General features: G+C 55.6%; 1 protein-coding gene across 1 annotated transcript in view; it reads left to right on the top strand.

Moving 5' to 3' along the window:
• Positions 1 to 3,574: 3,574 nt before the first annotated feature.
• Positions 3,575 to 20,561, top strand: part of LOC144955362 (uncharacterized) — a 38,541-nt gene continuing 21,554 nt past the window's right edge. The window contains exons 1-6 of the mRNA XM_078885605.1: positions 3,575 to 3,656; positions 4,041 to 4,236; positions 6,067 to 6,110; positions 7,183 to 7,247; positions 12,278 to 12,384; positions 18,847 to 18,975. Coding sequence (XP_078741731.1) covers positions 7,207 to 7,247; positions 12,278 to 12,384; positions 18,847 to 18,975 — 277 coding nt within the window. The 5' untranslated portion in view covers positions 3,575 to 3,656; positions 4,041 to 4,236; positions 6,067 to 6,110; positions 7,183 to 7,206. The remainder of the gene's footprint in view (positions 3,657 to 4,040; positions 4,237 to 6,066; positions 6,111 to 7,182; positions 7,248 to 12,277; positions 12,385 to 18,846; positions 18,976 to 20,561) is intronic.

The raw sequence follows: 20,561 nt of genomic DNA, 5'->3' as shown, positions 1-20,561 counted from the left end.
GAGTGAGTGGGTGAGTGAGTGGTGAGTGAGTGAGTGGGTGAGTGAGTGAGTGAGTGGGTGAGTGAGTGGTGAGTGGGTGAGTGAGTGGTGAGTGAGTGAGTGAGTGGGTGAGTGAGTGAGTGAGTGAGTGGGTTAGTGAGTGAGTGAGTGAGTGGGTGAGTGAGTGGGTGAGTGAGTGAGTGGGTGAGTGAGTGGGTGAGTGGGTGAGTGAGTGGTGAGTGAGTGAGTGGGTGAGTGAGTGAGTGAGTGGGTGAGTGAGTAGTGAGTGAGTGGGTGAGTGAGTGAGTGGGTGAGTGGTGTGAGTGAGTGAGTGAGTGGGTGGGTGAGTGAGTGAGTGGGTGGGTGGGTGGGTGAGTGGGTGGGTGAGTGAGTGGGTGGGTGGGTGGGTGGGTGAGTGAGTGGGTGAGTGGGTGAGTGAGTGGGTGGGTGAGTGAGTGGGTGGGTGGGTGGGTGGGTGAGTGGGTGAGTGAGTGGGTGGGTGGGTGGGTGAGTGAGTGGGTGGGTGATGAGTGGGTGGTGTGAGTGGGTGGTGTGGGTGGGTGAGTGAGTGGGTGGGTGAGTGAGTGAGTGGGTGAGTGAGTGGGTGGGTGGGTGGGTGGTGGGTGGTGTGGGTGAGTGAGTGGGTGGGTGGGTGGGTGGGTGAGTGAGTGGGTGAGTGAGTGGGTGGGTGAGTGAGTGGGTGAGTGAGTGAGTGGGTGGGTGGGTGAGTGAGTGGGTGGGTGGGTGGTGAGTGGTGGGTGAGTGGGTGGGTGAGTGGGTGGGTGGTGAGTGAGTGAGTGAGTGGGTGGTGAGTGAGGTGGGTGAGTGAGTGGGTGGAGTGGGTGGGTGAGTGGGTGGGTGGGTGGGTGGGTGAGTGAGTGGGTGGGTGAGTGTGTGGGTGGGTGAGTGAGTGAGTGGGTGGGTGGGTGAGTGAGTGGGTGGGTGGGTGAGTGAGGGTGGTGAGTGGGTGGGTGGGTGGCTGAGTGAGTGGGTGGGTGGGTGAGTGGGTGGGTGGTGAGTGAGTGAGTGGTGGGTGGGTGAGTGGAGTGGGTGGGTGGGTGGGTGAGTGAGTGGTGAGTGGGAGAGTGAGTGGGTGAGTGGGTGAGTGGGTGAGTGAGTGGTGAGTGAGTGAGTGGGTGAGTGAGTGAGTGAGTGGAGTGGGTGAGTGAGTGGTGAGTGAGTGAGTGAGTGGGTGGTGAGTGAGTGAGTGGGTGAGTGAGTGGTGGTGAGTGAGTGAGTGGGTGAGTGAGTGGTGAGTGAGTGAGTGAGTGGGTGAGTGAGTGAGTGAGTGGGTGAGTGAGTGGTGGGTGAGTGAGTGGGTGAGTGAGTGAGTGGTGGGTGAGTGAGTGGATGAGTGGGTGAGTGGTGAGTGGGTGAGTGAGTGGTGAGTGAGTGGGTGAGTGAGTGAGTGAGTGGGTGAGTGAGTGGTGAGTGAGTGAGTGAGTGAGTGAGTGGGTGAGTGGTGTGAGTGAGTGAGTGAGTGGGTGGGTGAGTGAGTGAGTGGGTGGAGTGGGTGGAGTGAGTGAGTGAGTGAGTGGGTGAGTGAGTGAGTGGGTGGGTGAGTGAGTGGGTGAGTGGGTGAGTGAGTGGGTGGGTGAGTGAGTGGGTGGGTGGGTGAGTGGGTGAGTGGGTGAGTGAGTGGGTGGTGTGGGTGAGTGAGTGGGTGGGAGTGGTGGGTGGTGGTGGGTGAGTGAGTGAGTGGGTGGGTGGGTGGGTGGGTGAGTGAGTGAGTGGGTGGGTGGGTGAGTGAGTGGGTGGGTGGGTGGTGTGAGTGGGTGGGTGGGTGGGTGGGTGGGTGGGTGAGTGAGGTGGGTGGAGTGAGTGGGTGGGTGGAGTGGGTGGGTGAGTGGAGTGAGTGGGTGGGTGAGTGAGTGGGTGAGTGAGTGAGTGGGTGGGTGGGTGGAGTGAGTGGGTGGGTGGGTGAGTGAGTGGGTGAGTGAGTGGTGAGTGGGTGGGTGGGTGGGTGAGTGAGTGGGTGAGTGGGTGGGTGAGTGAGTGAGTGAGTGGGTGGGTGGGTGGGTGGGTGAGTGAGTGGGTGGGTGAGTGAGTGGGTGGGTGGGTGGTGAGTGGGTGGGTGAGTGGGTGGGTGAGTGGGTGGGTGGGTGGGTGAGTGAGTGGGTGGGTGAGTGAGTGGGTGGGTGGGTGAGTGGGTGGGTGAGTGAGTGAGTGGGTGGGTGGGTGGGTGAGTGAGTGGGTGAGTGAGTGGGTGGGTGGGTGGGTGAGTGGGTGGGTGGGTGGGTGGGTGAGTGGGTGGGTAGGTGAGTGAGTGAGTGGTGGGTGGGTGGGTGGGTGGGTGAGTGGGTGGGTGGGTGGGTGAGTGAGTGGGTGAGTGGGAGAGTGAGTGGGTGAGTGGGTGAGTGGGTGAGTGAGTGGTGAGTGAGTGAGTGGGTGAGTGAGTGAGTGAGTGGGTGAGTGAGTGGTGAGTGAGTGAGTGGGTGAGTGAGTGAGTGAGTGGGTGAGTGAGTGGTGAGTGAGTGAGTGAGTGGGTGAGTGAGTGAGTGAGTGGGTGAGTGAGTGGTGAGTGAGTGAGTGAGTGGGTGAGTGAGTGAGTGGGTGAGTGAGTGGGTGAGTGAGTGAGTGAGTGGGTGAGTGAGTGGGTGAGTGGGTGAGTGGGTGAGTGAGTGGTGAGTGAGTGAGTGGGTGAGTGAGTGAGTGAGTGGGTGAGTGAGTGGTGAGTGAGTGAGTGTGTGGGTGAGTGAGTGAGTGAGTGGGTGAGTGGGTGAGTGAGTGAGTGAGTGGGTGGGTGAGTGAGTGGGTGGGTGGGTGGGTGAGTGAGTGGGTGGGTGAGTGGGTGAGTGGTGAGTGAGTGGGTGAGTGGGTGGGTGAGTGGGTGGGTGGGTGGGTGAGTTGGTGAGTGGGTGGGTGAGTGGGTGGGTGGGTGGTGAGTGGGTGGGTGGGTGAGTGGGTGGTAAGTGAGTGAGTGAGTGGGTGAGTGAGTGAGTGGGTGGGTGGGTGGGTGGGTGAGTGAGTGAGTGAGTGGGTGAGTGGGTGGGTGGTGAGTGAGTGGGTGGGTGGGTGAGTGAGTGAGTGGGTGAGTGGGTGGGTGGGTGGGTGAGTGGGTGGGTGGGTGGGTGGGTGAGTGGGTGGGTGAGTGGGTGGGTGGGTGGGTGGGTGAGTGGGTGGGTGGGTGAGTGGGTGGGTGGGTGGGTGAGTGGGTGGGTGGGTGGGTGGGTGGGTGGGTGGGTGAGTGAGTGGGTGGGTGAGTGAGTGGGTGGGTGAGTGGGTGGGTGAGTGGGTGGGTGGGTGAGTGAGTGGGTGGGTGGGTGAGTGAGTGGGTGTGTGGGTGAGTGAGTGGGTGGGTGGGTGGGTGAGTGAGTGAGTGAGTGGGTGAGTGAGTGGGTGGGTGGGTGGGTGGGTGAGTGAGTGAGTGAGTGGGTGGGTGGGTGAGTGAGTGGGTGGGTGGGTGAGTGAGTGGGTGGGTGAGTGAGTGAGTGGGTGGGTGAGTGGGTGGGTGAGTGGGTGGGTGGGTGAGTGTGTGGGTGAGTGAGTGGGTGGGTGAGTGGGTGGGTGAGTGAGTGGGTGTGTATGTGGGTGGGTGAGTGGGTGAGTGAGTGAGTGGGTGAGTGAGTGAGTGAGTGGTGTCACCCGCAGCGAGGAGTCTGGTTCAGTGTGGAGCTGCTCAGTTCCTGGTGGAGAAAGTTTCGCTCATTCAGCTCAGCAGCACCACCGCCACCCAGGTGAGTCAGTGTGTGTGTGTGTCTGTGTGTGTCTGTGTGTATGTTTCAGTGTGTGTGTCAGTGTGTGTGTGTCTGTGTGTGTCTGTGTGTGTGTGTCTATGTGAGTGTCTAACTGTGTCTCTGTGTGTCTATGTGAGTGTCTAACTGTGTCTCTGTGTGTCTATGTGAGTGTCTAACTGTGTCTCTGTGTGTCTATGTGAGTGTCTAACTGTGTCTCTGTGTGTCTATGTGAGTGTCTAACTGTGTCTCTGTGTGTCTATGTGAGTGTCTAACTGTGTCTCTGTGTGTCTGTGTGAGTGTCTAGCTGTGTGTGTGTCTGTATGTGAGTGTCTAACTGTGTGTGTTTGTGTCTATGTGAGTGTCTAACTGTGTGTGTCTCTGCAGGCGTCTGTCTGCGTGCTGCGTGCCTCTCTCTGCGTGCTCTGGTGTCTGCGAGACTTTTTCCCCGGAGCGGATCGGCAGCTGCCCAGCGCCGTGCAGCGCCACTGCGGAGCCCACGACCTCCTGGCGGCCCACGTGGCGGCGGCTTCGCTCGCCACGGCAGCGCAACCGCTGTCCCACCCGTCGCGCAGCGCCCCCGGTACGCACACGGACCCATAGACACCCATAGAGACCCATAGAGACACATAGACACCCATAGAGACCCATAGACACCTATAGAGACACATAGAGACACATAGACACTCATAGAGACACATAGAGACACATAGAGACCCATAGAGACCCATAGACACCCATAGAGACCCATAGAGACCCATAGAGACACATAGACACCTATAGAGACACATAGAGACACATAGAGACCCATAGAGACACATAGAGACACATAGACACCCATAGAGACACATAGAGACACATAGAGACCCATAGAGACCCATAGAGACACATAGACACCTATAGAGACACATAGAGACGCATAGAGACACATAGACACTCATAGAGACACATAGAGACACATAGAGACCCATAGAGACCCATAGAGACACATAGACACCTATAGAGACACATAGATACACATAGAGACCCATAGAGACCCATAGAGACACAAAGACACTCATAGAGACCCATAGAGACACATAGAGACACATAGACACTCATAGAGACACATAGAGACACATAGAGACCCATAGAGACCCATAGACACCCATAGAGACCCATAGAGACACATAGAGACGCATAGAGACACATAGACACTCATAGAGACACATAGAGACACATAGAGACCCATAGAGACCCATAGAGACCCATAGAGACCCATAGACACCCATAGAGACCCATAGAGACCCATAGAGACCCATAGAGACCCATAGAGACACATAGAGACCCATAGAGACACATAGAGACCCATAGAGACCCATAGAGACTCACATAGACACCCATAGAGACACATAGACACCCATAGAGACCCATAGAGACCCATAGAGACCCATAGAGACCCATAGACACTCATAGAGACACATAGAGACACATAGAGACCCATAGAGACACATAGACACCCATAGAGACCCATAGAGACCCATAGAGACCCATAGAGACACATAGACACTCATAGAGACACATAGAGACACATAGAGACCCATAGAGACCCATAGACACCCATAGAGACCCATAGAGACACATAGAGACGCATAGAGACACATAGACACTCATAGAGACCCATAGAGACTCACATAGACACCCATAGAGACACATAGACACCCATAGAGACCCATAGAGACCCATAGAGACCCATAGAGACACATAGACACTCATAGAGACACATAGAGACACATAGAGACCCATAGAGACCCATAGACACCCATAGAGACCCATAGAGACACATAGAGACGCATAGAGACACATAGACACTCATAGAGACACATAGAGACCCATAGAGACCCATAGAGACCCATAGACACCCATAGAGACCCATAGAGACCCATAGAGACCCATAGAGACCCATAGAGACCCACATAGACACCCTGACACGATTTTTCTCTGTGTCTCTGTGTCTCTGTGTCTCTGTGTCTCTGTCTGTCTCTCTGTGTCTTTGTCTCTGTCTGTGTCTGTGTCTCACTGTCTCTGTGTCTCTCTGTGTCTCTGTGTGTCTCTGTGTGTCTCTTTGTCTCTGTCTGACTGTCTCTGTGTCTCTGTCTCGGTCTGTGTCTCACTGTCTCTGTGTCTCTGTCTGTGTCTCTGTCTGTGTCTCTGTGTCTCTGTCTCTGTGTGTCTCTGTGTGTCTCTGTGTGTCTGTGTGTGTCTCACTATCTCTGTGTCTCTGTGTGTCTCTGTCTCTGTCTCACTGTCTCTGTGTGTCTTTGTGTGTCTCTGTGTCTCTGTGTGTGTCTCACTGTCTCACTGTCTCTGTGTCTCACTGTCTCTGTGTCTCACTGTGTCTGTGTCTCTCTGTGTCTCCGTGTGTCTCCCCCAGTGGTTCTGAGTGCGACTCAAGATGAAGACAAACACTGGGCAACGGTGAGACACCCACTGAGTGTCTGTGTGTGTCTGTGTGTGTCTGTGTGTGTCACTGTGTGTGTGTCTGTGTGTGTCTGTGTGTGTGTGTCTGTGTGTGTGTCTGTGTGTGTGTGTGTCTGTGTGTGTGTGTCACTGTGTGTGTGTCTGTGTGTGTCTGTGTGTGTGTGTCTGTGTGTGTGTGTCTGTGTGTGTGTGTGTCTGTGTGTGTGTGTGTGTGTCTGTGTGTGTGTGTGTGTGTCTGTGTGTGTGTGTGTGTCTGTCTGTGTGTGTGTGTCTGTGTGTGTCTGTGTGTGTCTGTGTGTGTGTGTGTGTGTGTCTGTGTGTGTGTGTGTGTCTGTGTCTGTGTGTGTGTGTGTCTGTGTGTGTGTGTGTCTGTGTGTCTGTGTGTGTGTGTCTGTCTGTGTGTGTGTGTCTGTCTGTGTGTGTGTGTCTGTGTGTCTGTGTGTGTGTGTGTCTGTGTGTCTATATGTGTGTGTGTGTGTGTGTCTATATGTGTGTGTGTCTGTGTGTGTGACTGTGTGTCTATGTGTGAGTGTGTCTATCTGTGTGTGTGTGTCTGCGTGTGTGTGTGTGTGTCTATCTGTGTGTGTCTCTGTGTGTGTGTCTCTGCGTGTGTGTATCTGTGTGTGTGTCTACCTGTGTCTGTGTGTGAGTGTGTCTATCTGTGTGTGTGTCTATCTGTGTGTGTCTCTGTGTGTGTGTGTGTGTCTGTGTGTGTGTGTGTCTGTGTGTGTGTGTGTGTGTCTGTGTGTGTGTTTGTCTGTGTGTGTCTGTGTGTGTCTGTGTGTGTGTGTCTGTGTCTCTATCTGTGTCTATCTGTGTGTGAGTGTGTCTATCTGTGTGTGAGTGTGTCTATCTGTGTGTGTCTGTGTGTGTGTGTCTATTTGTGTGTGTCTATCTGTGTGTGTGTCTCTCTGCGTGTGTGTCTATCTGTGTGTGAGTGTGTCTATCTGTGTGTGTCTGTGTGTGTGTGTCTATTTGTGTGTGTCTATCTGTGTGTGTGTCTCTCTGCGTGTGTGTCTATCTGTGTGTGAGTGTGTCTATCTGTGTGTGTGTCTCTCTGCGTGTGTAGAAGTGTGCAGAAGACAAGGCAGAGATGACCAGAGGCCTCCTGAGACAGCTGAGAGAGAGTCTCAGGTGAGAGACACAGAGACACAGACACACACAGAGACACACACAGAGAGACACAGAGACACAGACACACACAGAGACACACACAGAGAGACACAGAGACACACACAGAGACACACACAGAGACACACACAGAGAGACACACACACAGACACACACACACACACACAGACACACACACAGAGACACACACAGAGACACAGACACACACAGAGACACACACAGAGAGACACAGAGACACAGAGACACAGCGACACATACAGAGACACACACAGAGACACAGAGACACACACAGAGACACACAGAGACACAGAGACACAGAGACACACACAGAGAGACACAGAGACACAGAGACAGAGACACACACAGAGACACACACAGAGAGACACAGAGACACAGATACAGAGACACACACAGAGACACAGACACACACAGACACATACAGAGACACAGAGACACACACAGAGACACAGAGACACACACAGAGACACAGACACACACAGAGACACAGACACACACAGACACATACAGAGACACAGAGACACACACAGACACACAGACACACACAGAGAGACACAGAGACACAGAGACAGAGACACACACAGAGACACAGACACACACAGACACATACAGAGACACAGAGACACACACAGAGACACAGAGACACACACAGAGACACAGACACACAGACACATACAGAGACACACAGAGACACAGAGAGACACAGAGACACAGAGACACACACAGAGACACAGACACACACAGACACATACAGAGACACAGAGACACACACAGAGACACAGAGACACACACAGAGACACAGACACACACAGAGACACAGACACACACAGACACATACAGAGACACAGAGACACACACAGACACACAGACACACACAGAGAGACACAGAGACACAGAGACAGAGACACACACAGAGACACAGACACACACAGACACATACAGAGACACAGAGACACACACAGAGACACAGAGACACACACAGAGACACAGACACACACAGACACATACAGAGACACACAGAGACACAGAGAGACACAGAGACACAGAGACACACACAGACACACAGAGACACAGAGACACAGAGACACACACAGAGACACACAGAGACACAGAGACACAGAGACACACACAGAGACACAGTCACACACAGACACATACACAGTCACACACAGACACATACAGAGACACACACAGAGAGACACACGCAGAGACACACACAGACACACACAGAGACACAGATACACACACAGACACACACAGAGACACACACAGACACACAGAGACACACAGACACACACAGAGACACAGACACACGCAGAGACACAGAGACACACACAGAGACACAGCGACACAGAGAGACACGCAGAGACACACACAGAGACACAGAGACACAGAGAGACAGAGACACACGCAGAGACACAGAGACACACACAGAGACACATACAGAGATGCACACAGACACAGAGACACACGCAGAGACACAGAGACACACAGAGACACAGAGACACACACATAGACACACACAGAGACACACACAGAGACACACACAGAGAGTTTAGCTTCTCTCTCCCCGTGTCTCTCTCACCGTGTCTCTCTCCCCCCGTGTCTCCCCGTCTCTCCCCGTGTCTCTCTCCCCGTGTCTCCCCGTGTCTCTCTCCCCGTGTCTCTCTCCGTGTCTCTCTCCCCCCGTGTCTCTCTCCGTGTCTCTCTCCGTGTCTCCCCGTGTCTCTCTCCGTGTCTCCCCGTGTCTCTCTCTCACCGTGTCTCTCTCCCCGTGTCTCTCTCTCTCACCGTGTCTCTCCCCGTGTCTCTCCCCATGTCTCTCCCCGTGTCTCTCTCTCTCCCCGTGTCTCCCCGTGTCTCTCCCCGTGTCTCTCCCCGTGTCTCTCCCCGTGTCTCTCCCCGTGTCACTCCCCGTGTCTCTCCCCGTGTCTCTCTCTCCCCGTGTCTCTCCCCGTGTCTCTCTCCGTGTCTCTCTCACCGTGTCTCTCTCCCCGTGTCTCTCCCCGTGTCTCTCTCCCCGTGTCTCCCCGTGTCTCTCCCCGTGTCTCTCCCCGTGTCTCTCCCCGTGTCTCTCCCCGTGTCACTCCCCGTGTCTCTCTCTCCCCGTGTCTCTCTCTCTCTCCGTGGTCTCTCTCACCGTGTCTCCTCTCCCCGGTGTCTCTCTCCGTGTCTCTCCTCTCCGTGTCTCTCTCCGTGTCTCTCCCCGTGTCCTCTCCCGTGTCTCTCTCACCGTGTCTCTCTCACCGTGTCTCCTCTCCCGTGTCTCTCTCCGTGTCTCTCCCGTGTCTCTCTCCGTGTCTCTCTCCGTGTCTCTCTCCCGTGTCTCTCTCCCGTGTCTCTCCCCGTGTCTCTCTCCGTGGTCTCTCTCCCCGTGTCTCTCTCCCCGTGTCTCTCCCCGTGTCTCTCTCCCCGTGTCTCTCTCCCGTGTCTCTCTCCCGTGTCTCTCTCTCCCCGTGTCTCTCTCCCGTGTCTCTCTCCCGTGTCTCTCTCCCCGTGTCTCTCTCCCGTGTCTCTCTCCCGTGTCTCTCTCCCGTGTCTCTCCCCGTGTCTCTCTCCCCGTGTCTCTCTCCCCGTGTCTCTCTCTCCCCGTGTCTCTCTCCCGTGTCTCTCTCCCGTGTCTCTCGTGTCTCTCCCCGTGTCTCTCCCCGTTCTCCCGTGTCTCTCCCGTGTCTCTCCCCGTGTCTCTCTCCCCGTGTCTCTCTCCCGTGTCTCTCTCCCCGTGTCTCTCTCCCCGTGTCTCTCTCTCTCTCCGTGTCTCCCCCGTGTCTCTCCCCGTGTCTCTCCCCGTGTCTCTCCCCGTGTCTCTCTCCCGTGTCTCTCCCGGTCTCCCCGTGTCTCTCTCCCCGTGTCTCTCTCCCCGTGTCTCTCTCTCTCCGTGTCTCTCCCCGTGTCTCTCCCCGTGTCTCCCCGTGTCTCTCTCCCGTGTCTCTCTCCCCGTGTCTCTCTCCCCGTGTCTCTCTCGGTCTCTCTCCCGTGTCTCTCCCCGTGTCTCTCCCGTGTCTCTCCCTCCCCCGTGTCTCTCTCCCCGTGTCTCTCTCCCCGTGTCTCTCTCTCTCGTGTCTCTCCCCGTGTCTCTCCCGTGTCTCTCCCGTGTCTCTCCCCGTGTCTCGGTCTCTCCCCGTGTCTCTCCCCGTGTCTCTCCCCGTGTCTCTCCCCGTGTCTCTCCCGTTCTCTCCCCGTGTCTCTCCCCGTGTCTCTCGTCTCTCCCGTGTCTCTCTCCCGTGTCTCTCCCCGTGTCTCTCTCTCCCCGTGTCTCCGTCTCTCCCCGTGTCTCTCTCCCCGTGTCTCTCTCCCGTGTCTCTCTCCCGTGTCTCTCTCTCTCCCCGTGTCTCTCTCCGTGTCTCTCCCCGTGTCTCTCCCCGTGTCTCTCTCTCCCGTGTCTCTCTCCCCGTGTCTCTCTCTCTCCCCGTGTCTCTCACCGTGTCTCTCCCCGTGTCTCTCTCCCGTGTCTCTCTCCGTGTCTCTCCCCGTGTCTCTCACCGTGTCTCTCTCCGTGTCTCTCTCCGTGTCTCTCACCGTGTCTCTCCCCGTGTCTCTCCCCGTGTCTCTCTCCGTGTCTCTCTCCGTGTCTCTCTCCCGTGTCTCTCTCCGTGTCTCTCCCCGTGTCTCTCTCTCTCCCCGTGTCTCTCTCCCGTGTCTCTCTCCCGTGTCTCTCCCCGTGTCTCTCTCTCCCCGTGTCTCTCTCCGTGTCTCTCTCCGTGTCTCTCACCGTGTCTCTCTCTCCCCGTGTCTCTCTCCGTGTCTCTCTCTCCGTGTCTCTCTCCGTGTCTCTCTCCGTGTCTCTCTCCGTGTCTCTCTCCCGTGTCTCTCTCCCGTGTCTCTCTCTCCCGTGTCTCTCTCCGTGTCCTCTCCCCGTGTCTCTCACCGTGTCTCTCTCCGTGTCTCTCTCCGTGTCTCTCTCCCGTGTCTCTCTCCGTGTCTCTCCCCGTGTCTCTCTCCGTGTCTCTCCCCGTGTCTCTCTCCCGTGTCTCTCTCCCCGTGTCTCTCTCTCCCGTGTCTCTCCCGTGTCTCTCCCGTGTCTCTCCCGTGTCTCTCCCGTGTCTCTCTCCCCGTGTCTCTCCCCGTGTCTCTCTCTCTCCCCGTGTCTCTCTCCCCGTGTCTCTCCCCGTGTCTCTCTCCCGTGTCTCTCTCCGGTCTCTCCGTGTCTCTCCCCGTGTCTCTCTCCCCGTGTCTCTCTCCCCGTGTCTCTCTCTCTCCCGTGTCTCTCTCCCCGTGTCTCTCTCCCCGTGTCTCTCTCTCTCCGTGTCTCTCCCCGTGTCTCTCTCCCGTGTCTCTCTCCCCGTGTCTCCCCGTGTCTCTCTCTCCCCGTGTCTTTCCCCCGTGTCTCTCCCCGTGTCTCTCTCCTCGTGTCTCTCCCCGTGTCTCTCCCCGTGTCTCTCCCCGTGTCTCTCCCCGTGTCTCCCCGTGTCTCTCCCCGTGTCTCTCTCCGTGTCTCTCCCCGTGTCTCTCCCCGTGTCTCTCTCCCCGTGTCTCTCTCCCCGTGTCTCTCTCTCCCCGTGTCTCTCTCCGTGTCTCTCCCCGTGTCTCTCTCCCCGTGTCTCTCCCCGTGTCTCCCCGTGTCTCTCCCCGTGTCTCTCCCCGTGTCTCTCACCGTGTCTCTCCCCGTGTCTCTCTCCCCGTGTCTCTCTCCCCGTGTCTCTCTCCCCGTGTCTCTCACCCCGTGTCTCTCTCTCTCCGTGTCTCTCCCCGTGTCTCTCCCCGTGTCTCCCCGTGTCTCTCCCCGTGTCTCTCTCCTCGTGTCTCTCCCCGTGTCTCTCCCCGTGTCTCTCCCCGTGTCTCTCCCCGTGTCTCCCCGTGTCTCTCCCCGTGTCTCTCTCCGTGTCTCTCCCCGTGTCTCTCCCCGTGTCTCTCTCCCCGTGTCCTCTCTCCCCGTGTCTCTCTCTCCCCGTGTCTCTCTCCGTGTCTCCCCGTGTCTCTCTCCGTGTCTCTCTCCGTGTCTCCCCGTGTCTCTCTCCGTGTCTCTCTCACCGTGTCTCTCTCCCCGTGTCTCTCTCCGTGTCTCTCTCCCGCAGTCCGTCTTTGCTCTCTCCGCTGCTGCGCTGCACCCAGCGCCCCGACTCCACCTCGCCTGACGCAGCTCGCTCGCTCGCTCGCATCTTCCTGCAGGAGCGCGGCCCAGGTGAGTCACCTGACTCACTCACTGACTCACTCACTGACTCACCCACTCGCTCGCCTCGCTCGCGTCTTCCTGCAGGAGCGCGGCCCAGGTGAGTCACCTGGCTCACTCACTGACTCACTCACTGACTCACCCACTCGCTCGCTCGCGTCTTCCTGCAGGAGCGCGGCCCAGGTGAGTCACCTGGCTCACTCACTGACTCACTCACTGACTCACCAATCACTCGCTCGCTCGCGTCTTCCTGCAGGAGCGCGGCCCAGGTGAGTCACCTGGCTCACTCACTGACTCACTCACTGACTCACCCACTCACTCGCTCGCTCGCGTCTTCCTGCAGGAGCGCGGCCCAGGTGAGTCACCTGGCTCACTCACTGACTCACTCACTGACTCACCCACTCACTCGCTCGCTCGCGTCTTCCTGCAGGAGCGGGGCCCAGGTGAGTCACCTGGCTCACTCACTGACTCACTCACTGACTCACCCACTCACTCGCTCGCTCGCGTCTTCCTGCAGGAGCGGGGCCCAGGTGAGTCACCTGGCTCACTCACTGACTCACTCACTGACTCACCCACTCACTCGCTCGCTCGCGTCTTCCTGCAGGAGCGGGGCCCAGGTGAGTCACCTGGCTCACTCACTGACTCACTCACTGACTCACCCACTCACTCGCTCGCTCGCGTCTTCCTGCAGGAGCGGGGCCCAGGTGAGTCACCTGGCTCACTCACCGACTCACTCACTGACTCACCCACTCACTCGCTCGCTCGCGTCTTCCTGCAGGAGCGGGGCCCAGGTGAGTCACCTGGCTCACTCACTGACTCACTCACTGACTCACCCACTCACTCGCTCGCTCGCGTCTTCCTGCAGGAGCGGGGCCCAGGTGAGTCACCTGGCTCACTCACTGACTCACTCACTGACTCACCCACTCGCTCGCTCGCTCGCGTCTTCCTGCAGGAGCGCGGCCCAGGTGAGTCACCTGGCTCAGTGAGCCACCACTGACTCACCCACTCACCAATCACTCACTCACCCACTCACTCACTCACTGACTCACTCACTGACTCACTCACTCACCCACTCACTCACCCACTCACCCACTCACCAATCACTCACTCGCTCGCATCTTCCTGCAGGAGCGGGGCCCAGGTGAGTCACCTGACTCACTCACTGACTCACTCACTGACTCACCCACTCACTGACTCACTCACTGACTCACCCACTCACTCGCTCGCTCACTCGCTCGCATCTTCCTGCAGGAGCGCGGCCCAGGTGAGTCACCTGACTCACTCACTGACTCACCTACTCACTGACTCACCCACTCACTCACCACTAGTACACTCACTCACTGACTCACTCACTCACCCACTCACCCACTCACCAATCACTCACTCACTGACTCACCCACTCACTCGCTCGCATCGCTCGCGTCTTCCTGCAGGAGCGGGGCCCAGGTGAGTCACCTGGCTCAGTGAGCCACCACTGACTCACCCACTCACCAATCACTCACTCACCCACTCACTCACTCACTGACTCACTCACTGACTCACTCACTAACTCACCCACTCACTCACCCCACTCACCCACTCACCAATCACTCACTCGCTCGCATCTTCCTACAGGAGCGGGGCCCAGGTGAGTCACCTGACTCACTCACTGACTCACTCACTGACTCACCCACTCACTGACTCACTCACTGACTCACCCACTCACTCGCTCGCTCACTCGCTCGCATCTTCCTGCAGGAGCGCGGCCCAGGTGAGTCACCTGACTCACTCACTGACTCACCTACTCACTGACTCACCCACTCACTCACCACTAGTACACTCACTCACTGACTCACTCACTCACCCACTCACCCACTCACCAATCACTCACTCACTCATTCACTCACTCACTCGCTCGCATCTTCCTGCAGGAGCGGGGCCCAGGTGAGTCACCTGACTCACTCACTGACTCACTGACTCACTCACAGCTCACTCACTCACTGACTCACTCACAGCTCACTCACTCACTGACTCACTCACAGCTCACTCACTCACTGACTCACTCACTGACTCACCCACTCACTCACTCACTCACTGACTCACTCACTCATTCACTCACTCACTGACTCACTCACTCACTCACTGACTCACCCACTCACCAATCACTCATTCACTCACTCGCTCGCATCTTCCTGCAAGAGCGAGGCCCAGGTGAGTCACCTGGCTCACTCACTGACTCACTCACTGACTCACCCACTCACTCACTCACCACTCACTCACTCACTCACCCACTCACAGCTCACTCACTGACTCACCCACTCACTCACTCACTCACCCACTCGCCCACTCACTCACCCACTCACTCACTCACTGACTCACTCACTCACCCACTCACTTACTGACTCACTCACTCACTCACTGACTCACTCACTCACTGACTCACCCACTCACAGCTCACTCACTCACTCACTGACTCACTCACTCACCCACTCACTGACTCACTCACTCACTGACTCACTCACTCACTCACTGACTCACCCACTCACCAATCACTCACTCATTCACTCACTCGCTCGCATCTTCGTGCAAGAGCGGGGCCCAGGTGAGTCACCTGGCTCACTCACTGACTCACTCACTGACTCACCCACTCACTCACTCACTCACCACTCACTCACTCACTCACCCACTCACAGCTCACTCACTGACTCACCCACTCACTCACTTACCCACTCGCCCACTCACTCACCCACTCACTCACTCACTCACTGACTCACTCACTCACTCACCCACTCACTTACTGACTCACTCACTTACTCACTCACTGACTCACTCACTCACTGACTCACTCACTCACTGACTCACCCACTCACTGACTCACTCACTCACTGACTCACTCACTCACCCACTCACTCACTCACTCACCCACTCACCCACTCACAGCTCACTCACTGACTCAATCACTGACTCACTCACTCACTGACTCACTCACTCACTGACTCACCCACTCACCAATCACTCACCCACTCACTCACCCACTCACTCACCCACTCACAGCTCACTCACTGCTCACTCACTCACTCACTGACTGACTCACTCACTCACTGACTCACTCACCCACTCACTCACTCACTGACTCACTCACTCACCACTCACTGACTCACCCACTCACTGACTCACCCACTCACAGCTCACTCACTCACTCACTGACTCACTCACTCACTGACTCACCCACTCACAGCTCACTCACTCACTCACTGACTCAGTCACTCACCCACTCACTGACTCACTCACTCACTGACTCACTCACTCACAGCTCACCCACTCACAGCTCACTCACTGACTTACTCACTCACTCACTGACTCACTCACTCACCCACTCACTCACTGACTCACTCACTCACTGATTCACCCACTCACAGCTCACTCACTGACTCACTCACTGACTCACTCACCCACTCGCTCACTCACTGACTCACTCACTGACTCACTCACTCATTGACTAACCACTCACTCACTAACCCACTCACTCACTGAATCACTGATTCACTCACTGACTCACTCACTCACCCAATCACAACTCACTCACTGACTCACCCACTCACTCACCACTCACTCACTCACCCACTCACAGCTCACTCACTGACTCACTCACTCACCCACTCACCCACTCACTGACTCACTCACTCACTGACTCACTCACTGACACACTCACTGACTCACTCACTCACTGACTCACTCACTCACTCACTGACTCACTCACCCACTCACTCACTCACCCACTCACCCACTCACTCACTACTCACAGCTCACTCACTGACTCACTCACTCACTGACTGACACACTGACTCACTCACTCACTCACTGACTCACCCACTCACTCACTCACCCACTCACAGCTCACTCACTGACACACTGACTCACTCACTCACTCACCCACTCACTCACCCACTCACCACTCACTGACTCACTGATTCACTCACTGACTCACTGACTCACTCATCCTCTCACTCACTGACTCACTCACTCACCCACTCACTCACCACTCACTCACTAACCCACTCACTGACACACTGATTCACTCATCCTCTCACTCACTCACTCACCCACTCACCCCCTCACTCGCCCACTCACTCCTCTGTGTGTATCTGTGTGTGTCACTGTGTGTGTGTGTCTATGTGTGTGTGTGTGACTGTGTGTGTGTCACTGTGTGTGTGTGTCACTGTGTGTGTGTGTCTATGTGTGTGTGTGTGACTGTGTGTGTGTGACTGTGTGTGTGTGTCACTGTGTGTGTGTGTCTATGTGTGTGTGTGTGACTGTGTGTGTGTGACTGTGTGTGTGTGTCACTGTGTGTGTGTGTCTATGTGTGTGTGTGTGACTGTGTGTGTGTGTCACTGTGTGTGTGTGTCTATGTGTGTGTGTGTGACTGTGTGTGTGTGACTGTGTGTGTGTGTCACTGTGTGTGTGTGTCTATGTGTGTGTGTGTCACTGTGTGTGTGTGACTGTGTGTGTGTGTCACTGTGTGTGTGTGTCTATGTGTGTGTGTGTGACTGTGTGTGTGTGACTGTGTGTGTGTGTCACTGTGTGTGTGTGTCTATGTGTGTGTGTGTCACTGTGTGTGTGTGACTGTGTGTGTGTGTCACTGTGTGTGTGTATCTGTGTGTGTGTGTCACTGTGTGTGTGTGTCTATGTGTGTGTGTGTGACTGTGTGTGTGTGACTGTGTGTGTGTGTCACTGTGTGTGTGTGTCTATGTGTGTGTGTGTCACTGTGTGTGTGTGACTGTGTGTGTGTGTCACTGTGTGTGTGTGACTGTGTGTGTGTGTCACTGTGTGTGTGTGTCTATGTGTGTGTGTGTGACTGTGTGTGTGTGACTGTGTGTGTGTGTCACTGTGTGTGTGTGTCTATGTGTGTGTGTGTCACTGTGTGTGTGTGACTGTGTGTGTGTGTCACTGTGTGTGTGTCACTGTGTGTGTGACTGTGTGTGTGTCACTGTGTGTGTGTGACTGTGTGTGTGTGTCACTGTGTGTGTGTATCTGTGTGTGTCACTGTGTGTGTGTGTCTATGTGTGTGTGTGTCACTGTGTGTGTGTATCTGTGTGTGTCACTGTGTGTGTGTGTCTATGTGTGTGTGTGTGACTGTGTGTGTGTGTCACTGTGTGTGTGACTGTGTGTGTGTCACTGTGTGTGTGTCACTGTGTGTGTGTCACTGTGTGTGTGTCACTGTGTGTGTGTGACTGTGTGTGTGTGACTGTGTGTGTGTGTGACTGTGTGTGTGTGTCACTGTGTGTGTGTATCTGTGTGTGTCACTGTGTGTGTGTGTCACTGTGTGTGTGTCACTGTGTGTGTGACTGTGTGTGTGTCACTGTGTGTGTGTGACTGTGTGTGTGTGTCACTGTGTGTGTGTATCTGTGTGTGTCACTGTGTGTGTGTGTCTATGTGTGTGTGTGTCACTGTGTGTGTGTATCTGTGTGTGTCACTGTGTGTGTGTGTCTATGTGTGTGTGTGTGACTGTGTGTGTGTGTCACTGTGTGTGTGACTGTGTGTGTGTCACTGTGTGTGTGTCACTGTGTGTGTGTCACTGTGTGTGTGTCACTGTGTGTGTGTCTCACTGTGTGTGTGTCACTGTGTGTGTGTATCTGTGTGTGTCACTGTGTGTGTGTGTCTCACTGTGTGTGTGTCACTGTGTGTGTGTCACTGTGTGTGTGTGTGTCTCACTGTGTGTGTGTGTCTCACTGTGTGTGTGTCACTGTGTGTGTCACTGTGTGTGTCACTGTGTGTGTCACTGTGTGTGTGTGTGTGTCACTGTGTGTGTCACTGTGTGTCTCACTGTGGGTGTGTGTCACTGTGTGTGTCACTGTGTGTTGTCACTGTGTGTGTCACTGTGTGTGTGTGTCTCACTGTGTGTGTGTCACTGTGTGTGTCACTGTGTGTGTCACTGTGTGTGTGTCTCACTGTGGGTGTGTCACTGTGTGTGTCACTGTGTGTGTCACTGTGTGTGTCACTGTGTGTGTGTGTGTCTCACCATGTCACTGTGTGTGTGTCTGTCTCACTGTGTGTGTCACTGTGTGTGTGTCACTGTGTGTGTGTCTCACTGTGTGTGTCTCACTGTGTGTCTCACTGTGTGTGTGTCACTGTGTGTGTCTCACTGTGTGTCTCACTGTGTGTGTGTCACTGTGTGTGTGTCTCACTGTGTGTGTCTCACTGTGTGTCTCACTGTGTGTGTCTCACTGTGTGTGTCTCACTGTGTGTGTCTCACTGTGTGTCTCACTGTGTGTGTGTGTGTGTGTCTCACTGTGTGTGTGTGTGTGTGTCACTGTGTGTGTGTCTCACTGTGTGTGTTTCTCACTGTGTGTGTGTCACTGTGTGTGTGTCACTGTGTGTGTGTCACTGTGTGTGTGTCTCACTGTGTGTGTGTCTCACTGTGTGTGTCTCACTGTGTGTGTCTCACTGTGTGTCTCACTGTGTGTGTGTGTGTGTCTCACTGTGTGTGTACCACAGAGTCTCTGCTGAAGCTGATGCAGGCTGTGAGTCAGCCTGGCTCAGCGTCTGGCTCAGCATTGGGGCTCGCCGCGCTGGAGGGCTCTTTGGAGCTACTCCTCAACTACTCAACGCTCTACGCTGACCTGGGTACAACCCACTCATTCACTCACTCATTCACTCACTCACTCATTCATTCACTCATTCACTCACTCATTCACTCACTCACTCACTCATTCACTCACTCATTCACTCATTCACTCACTCATTCACTCACTCACTCATTCACCCACTCACTCACTCATTCACTCACTCACTCACTCACTCACCCACTCACCCACTCACTCACCCACTCACTCACCCACTCACCCACTCACTCACCCACTCACTCACCCACTCACTCACCCACTCACCCACTCACTCACCCACCCACTCACTCACCCACTCACTCACTCACCCACTCACTCACTCGCCCACTCACTCACCCACTCACTGATTCACCCACTCACCCACCCACTTGCCCACTCACTCACCCACTCACTCACTCACCCACTCACCCACTCACTCACCTACTCATTCACCCACTCACCCATTCACTCACCCACTCACCCACTCACCCACTCACTCGCCCACTCACCCACCCACTCACTCACCCACTCACTCGCCCACTTCGCCCTCTTACTTGATACAGCAATCGTGCTGTGTGTTAGATGAGGTGGAACCGTCACAGCACGACAGCTCTATCAAGTGAGAGAAATTCCAAGGAAAACGTATCTTTATATGTGTAGTGACATAAGAAGGGAGGGGCTGCTGGGGGCTCTGGGACCCTGGGCGGGTCCAGACGCTTAATCCCCTTGCCGCCGCCAAAGGGGGGGGGGGGCTGTGTGTGCTCTGTGGGAGATCTGGGGGCGCATACGGCCCCACCCCTCGTTGGGGGCTGGGCATAAAAGGGGAGCTCCCTGGACGATCAGGTCCAGTCGTAGCTCAAGACCCAAGACCCAAGACCAGCCATCTGAGGACCCTGGGACGCTGTGAGGGCCAGTGGTGGCACTCGGGAACTCGCGACTCTAGAGCCTTGTGAGGGCGAGTTCCAGCGCGTAGCCAGAGGAGAGTACCTGGGCTGTGCACCTGGGAGTTGTAACAAAGTATCAGGAGAGTTGGAGAGTTGGAGAGTTGAATTGTAATAAAGAAGCTGCCTCTCCAAGTGTCTCGGGAACCCGTTACATATGTACTGGTTGAATGGTGGGAGGCGCCAAGGTAGGCCCTGGATATTATTTTTGTGAGGTTCGGTGCGGCTGAAGCACGCTGCTAGGAATGAGCCTTTGTTGTGTAAACCAGGTGTGGCTGATGTCAAGGTGCGTGTGAAAGGGACTGAGCCTTTTGTTATGTAGAGGTGGTGGGGCTGAAATCGCTGCCAGGAGATGAGTCTTTGTTGTGTAGAATGGTTGACTGAGCCTATTGTTATGTAGAGGTGGTGGGGCTGAAATCGCTGCCAGGAGATGAGTTTTGTTGTGTAGAATGGTTGACTGAGCCTTTTGTTATGTAGAGGTGGTGCGGCTGAAATCGCTGCCAGGAGATGAGTTTTTGTTGTGTAGAATGGTTGACTGAGCCTATTGTTATGTAGAGGTGGTGCGCCTGAAATCGCTGCCAGGAGATGAGTTTTGTTGTGTAGAATGGTTGACTGAGCCTTTTGTTATGTAGAGGTGGTGCGGCTGAAATCGCTGCCAGGAGATGAG

Source organism: Lampetra fluviatilis, unplaced genomic scaffold (genome assembly GCF_964198595.1).
Source record: "Lampetra fluviatilis unplaced genomic scaffold, kcLamFluv1.1 SCAFFOLD_691, whole genome shotgun sequence".
Classification (NCBI taxonomy): domain Eukaryota; kingdom Metazoa; phylum Chordata; class Hyperoartia; order Petromyzontiformes; family Petromyzontidae; genus Lampetra; species Lampetra fluviatilis.
The sequence above is the reverse complement of the archived record's forward strand: the minus strand, read 5'-3'. Positions and strand labels throughout refer to the sequence as shown.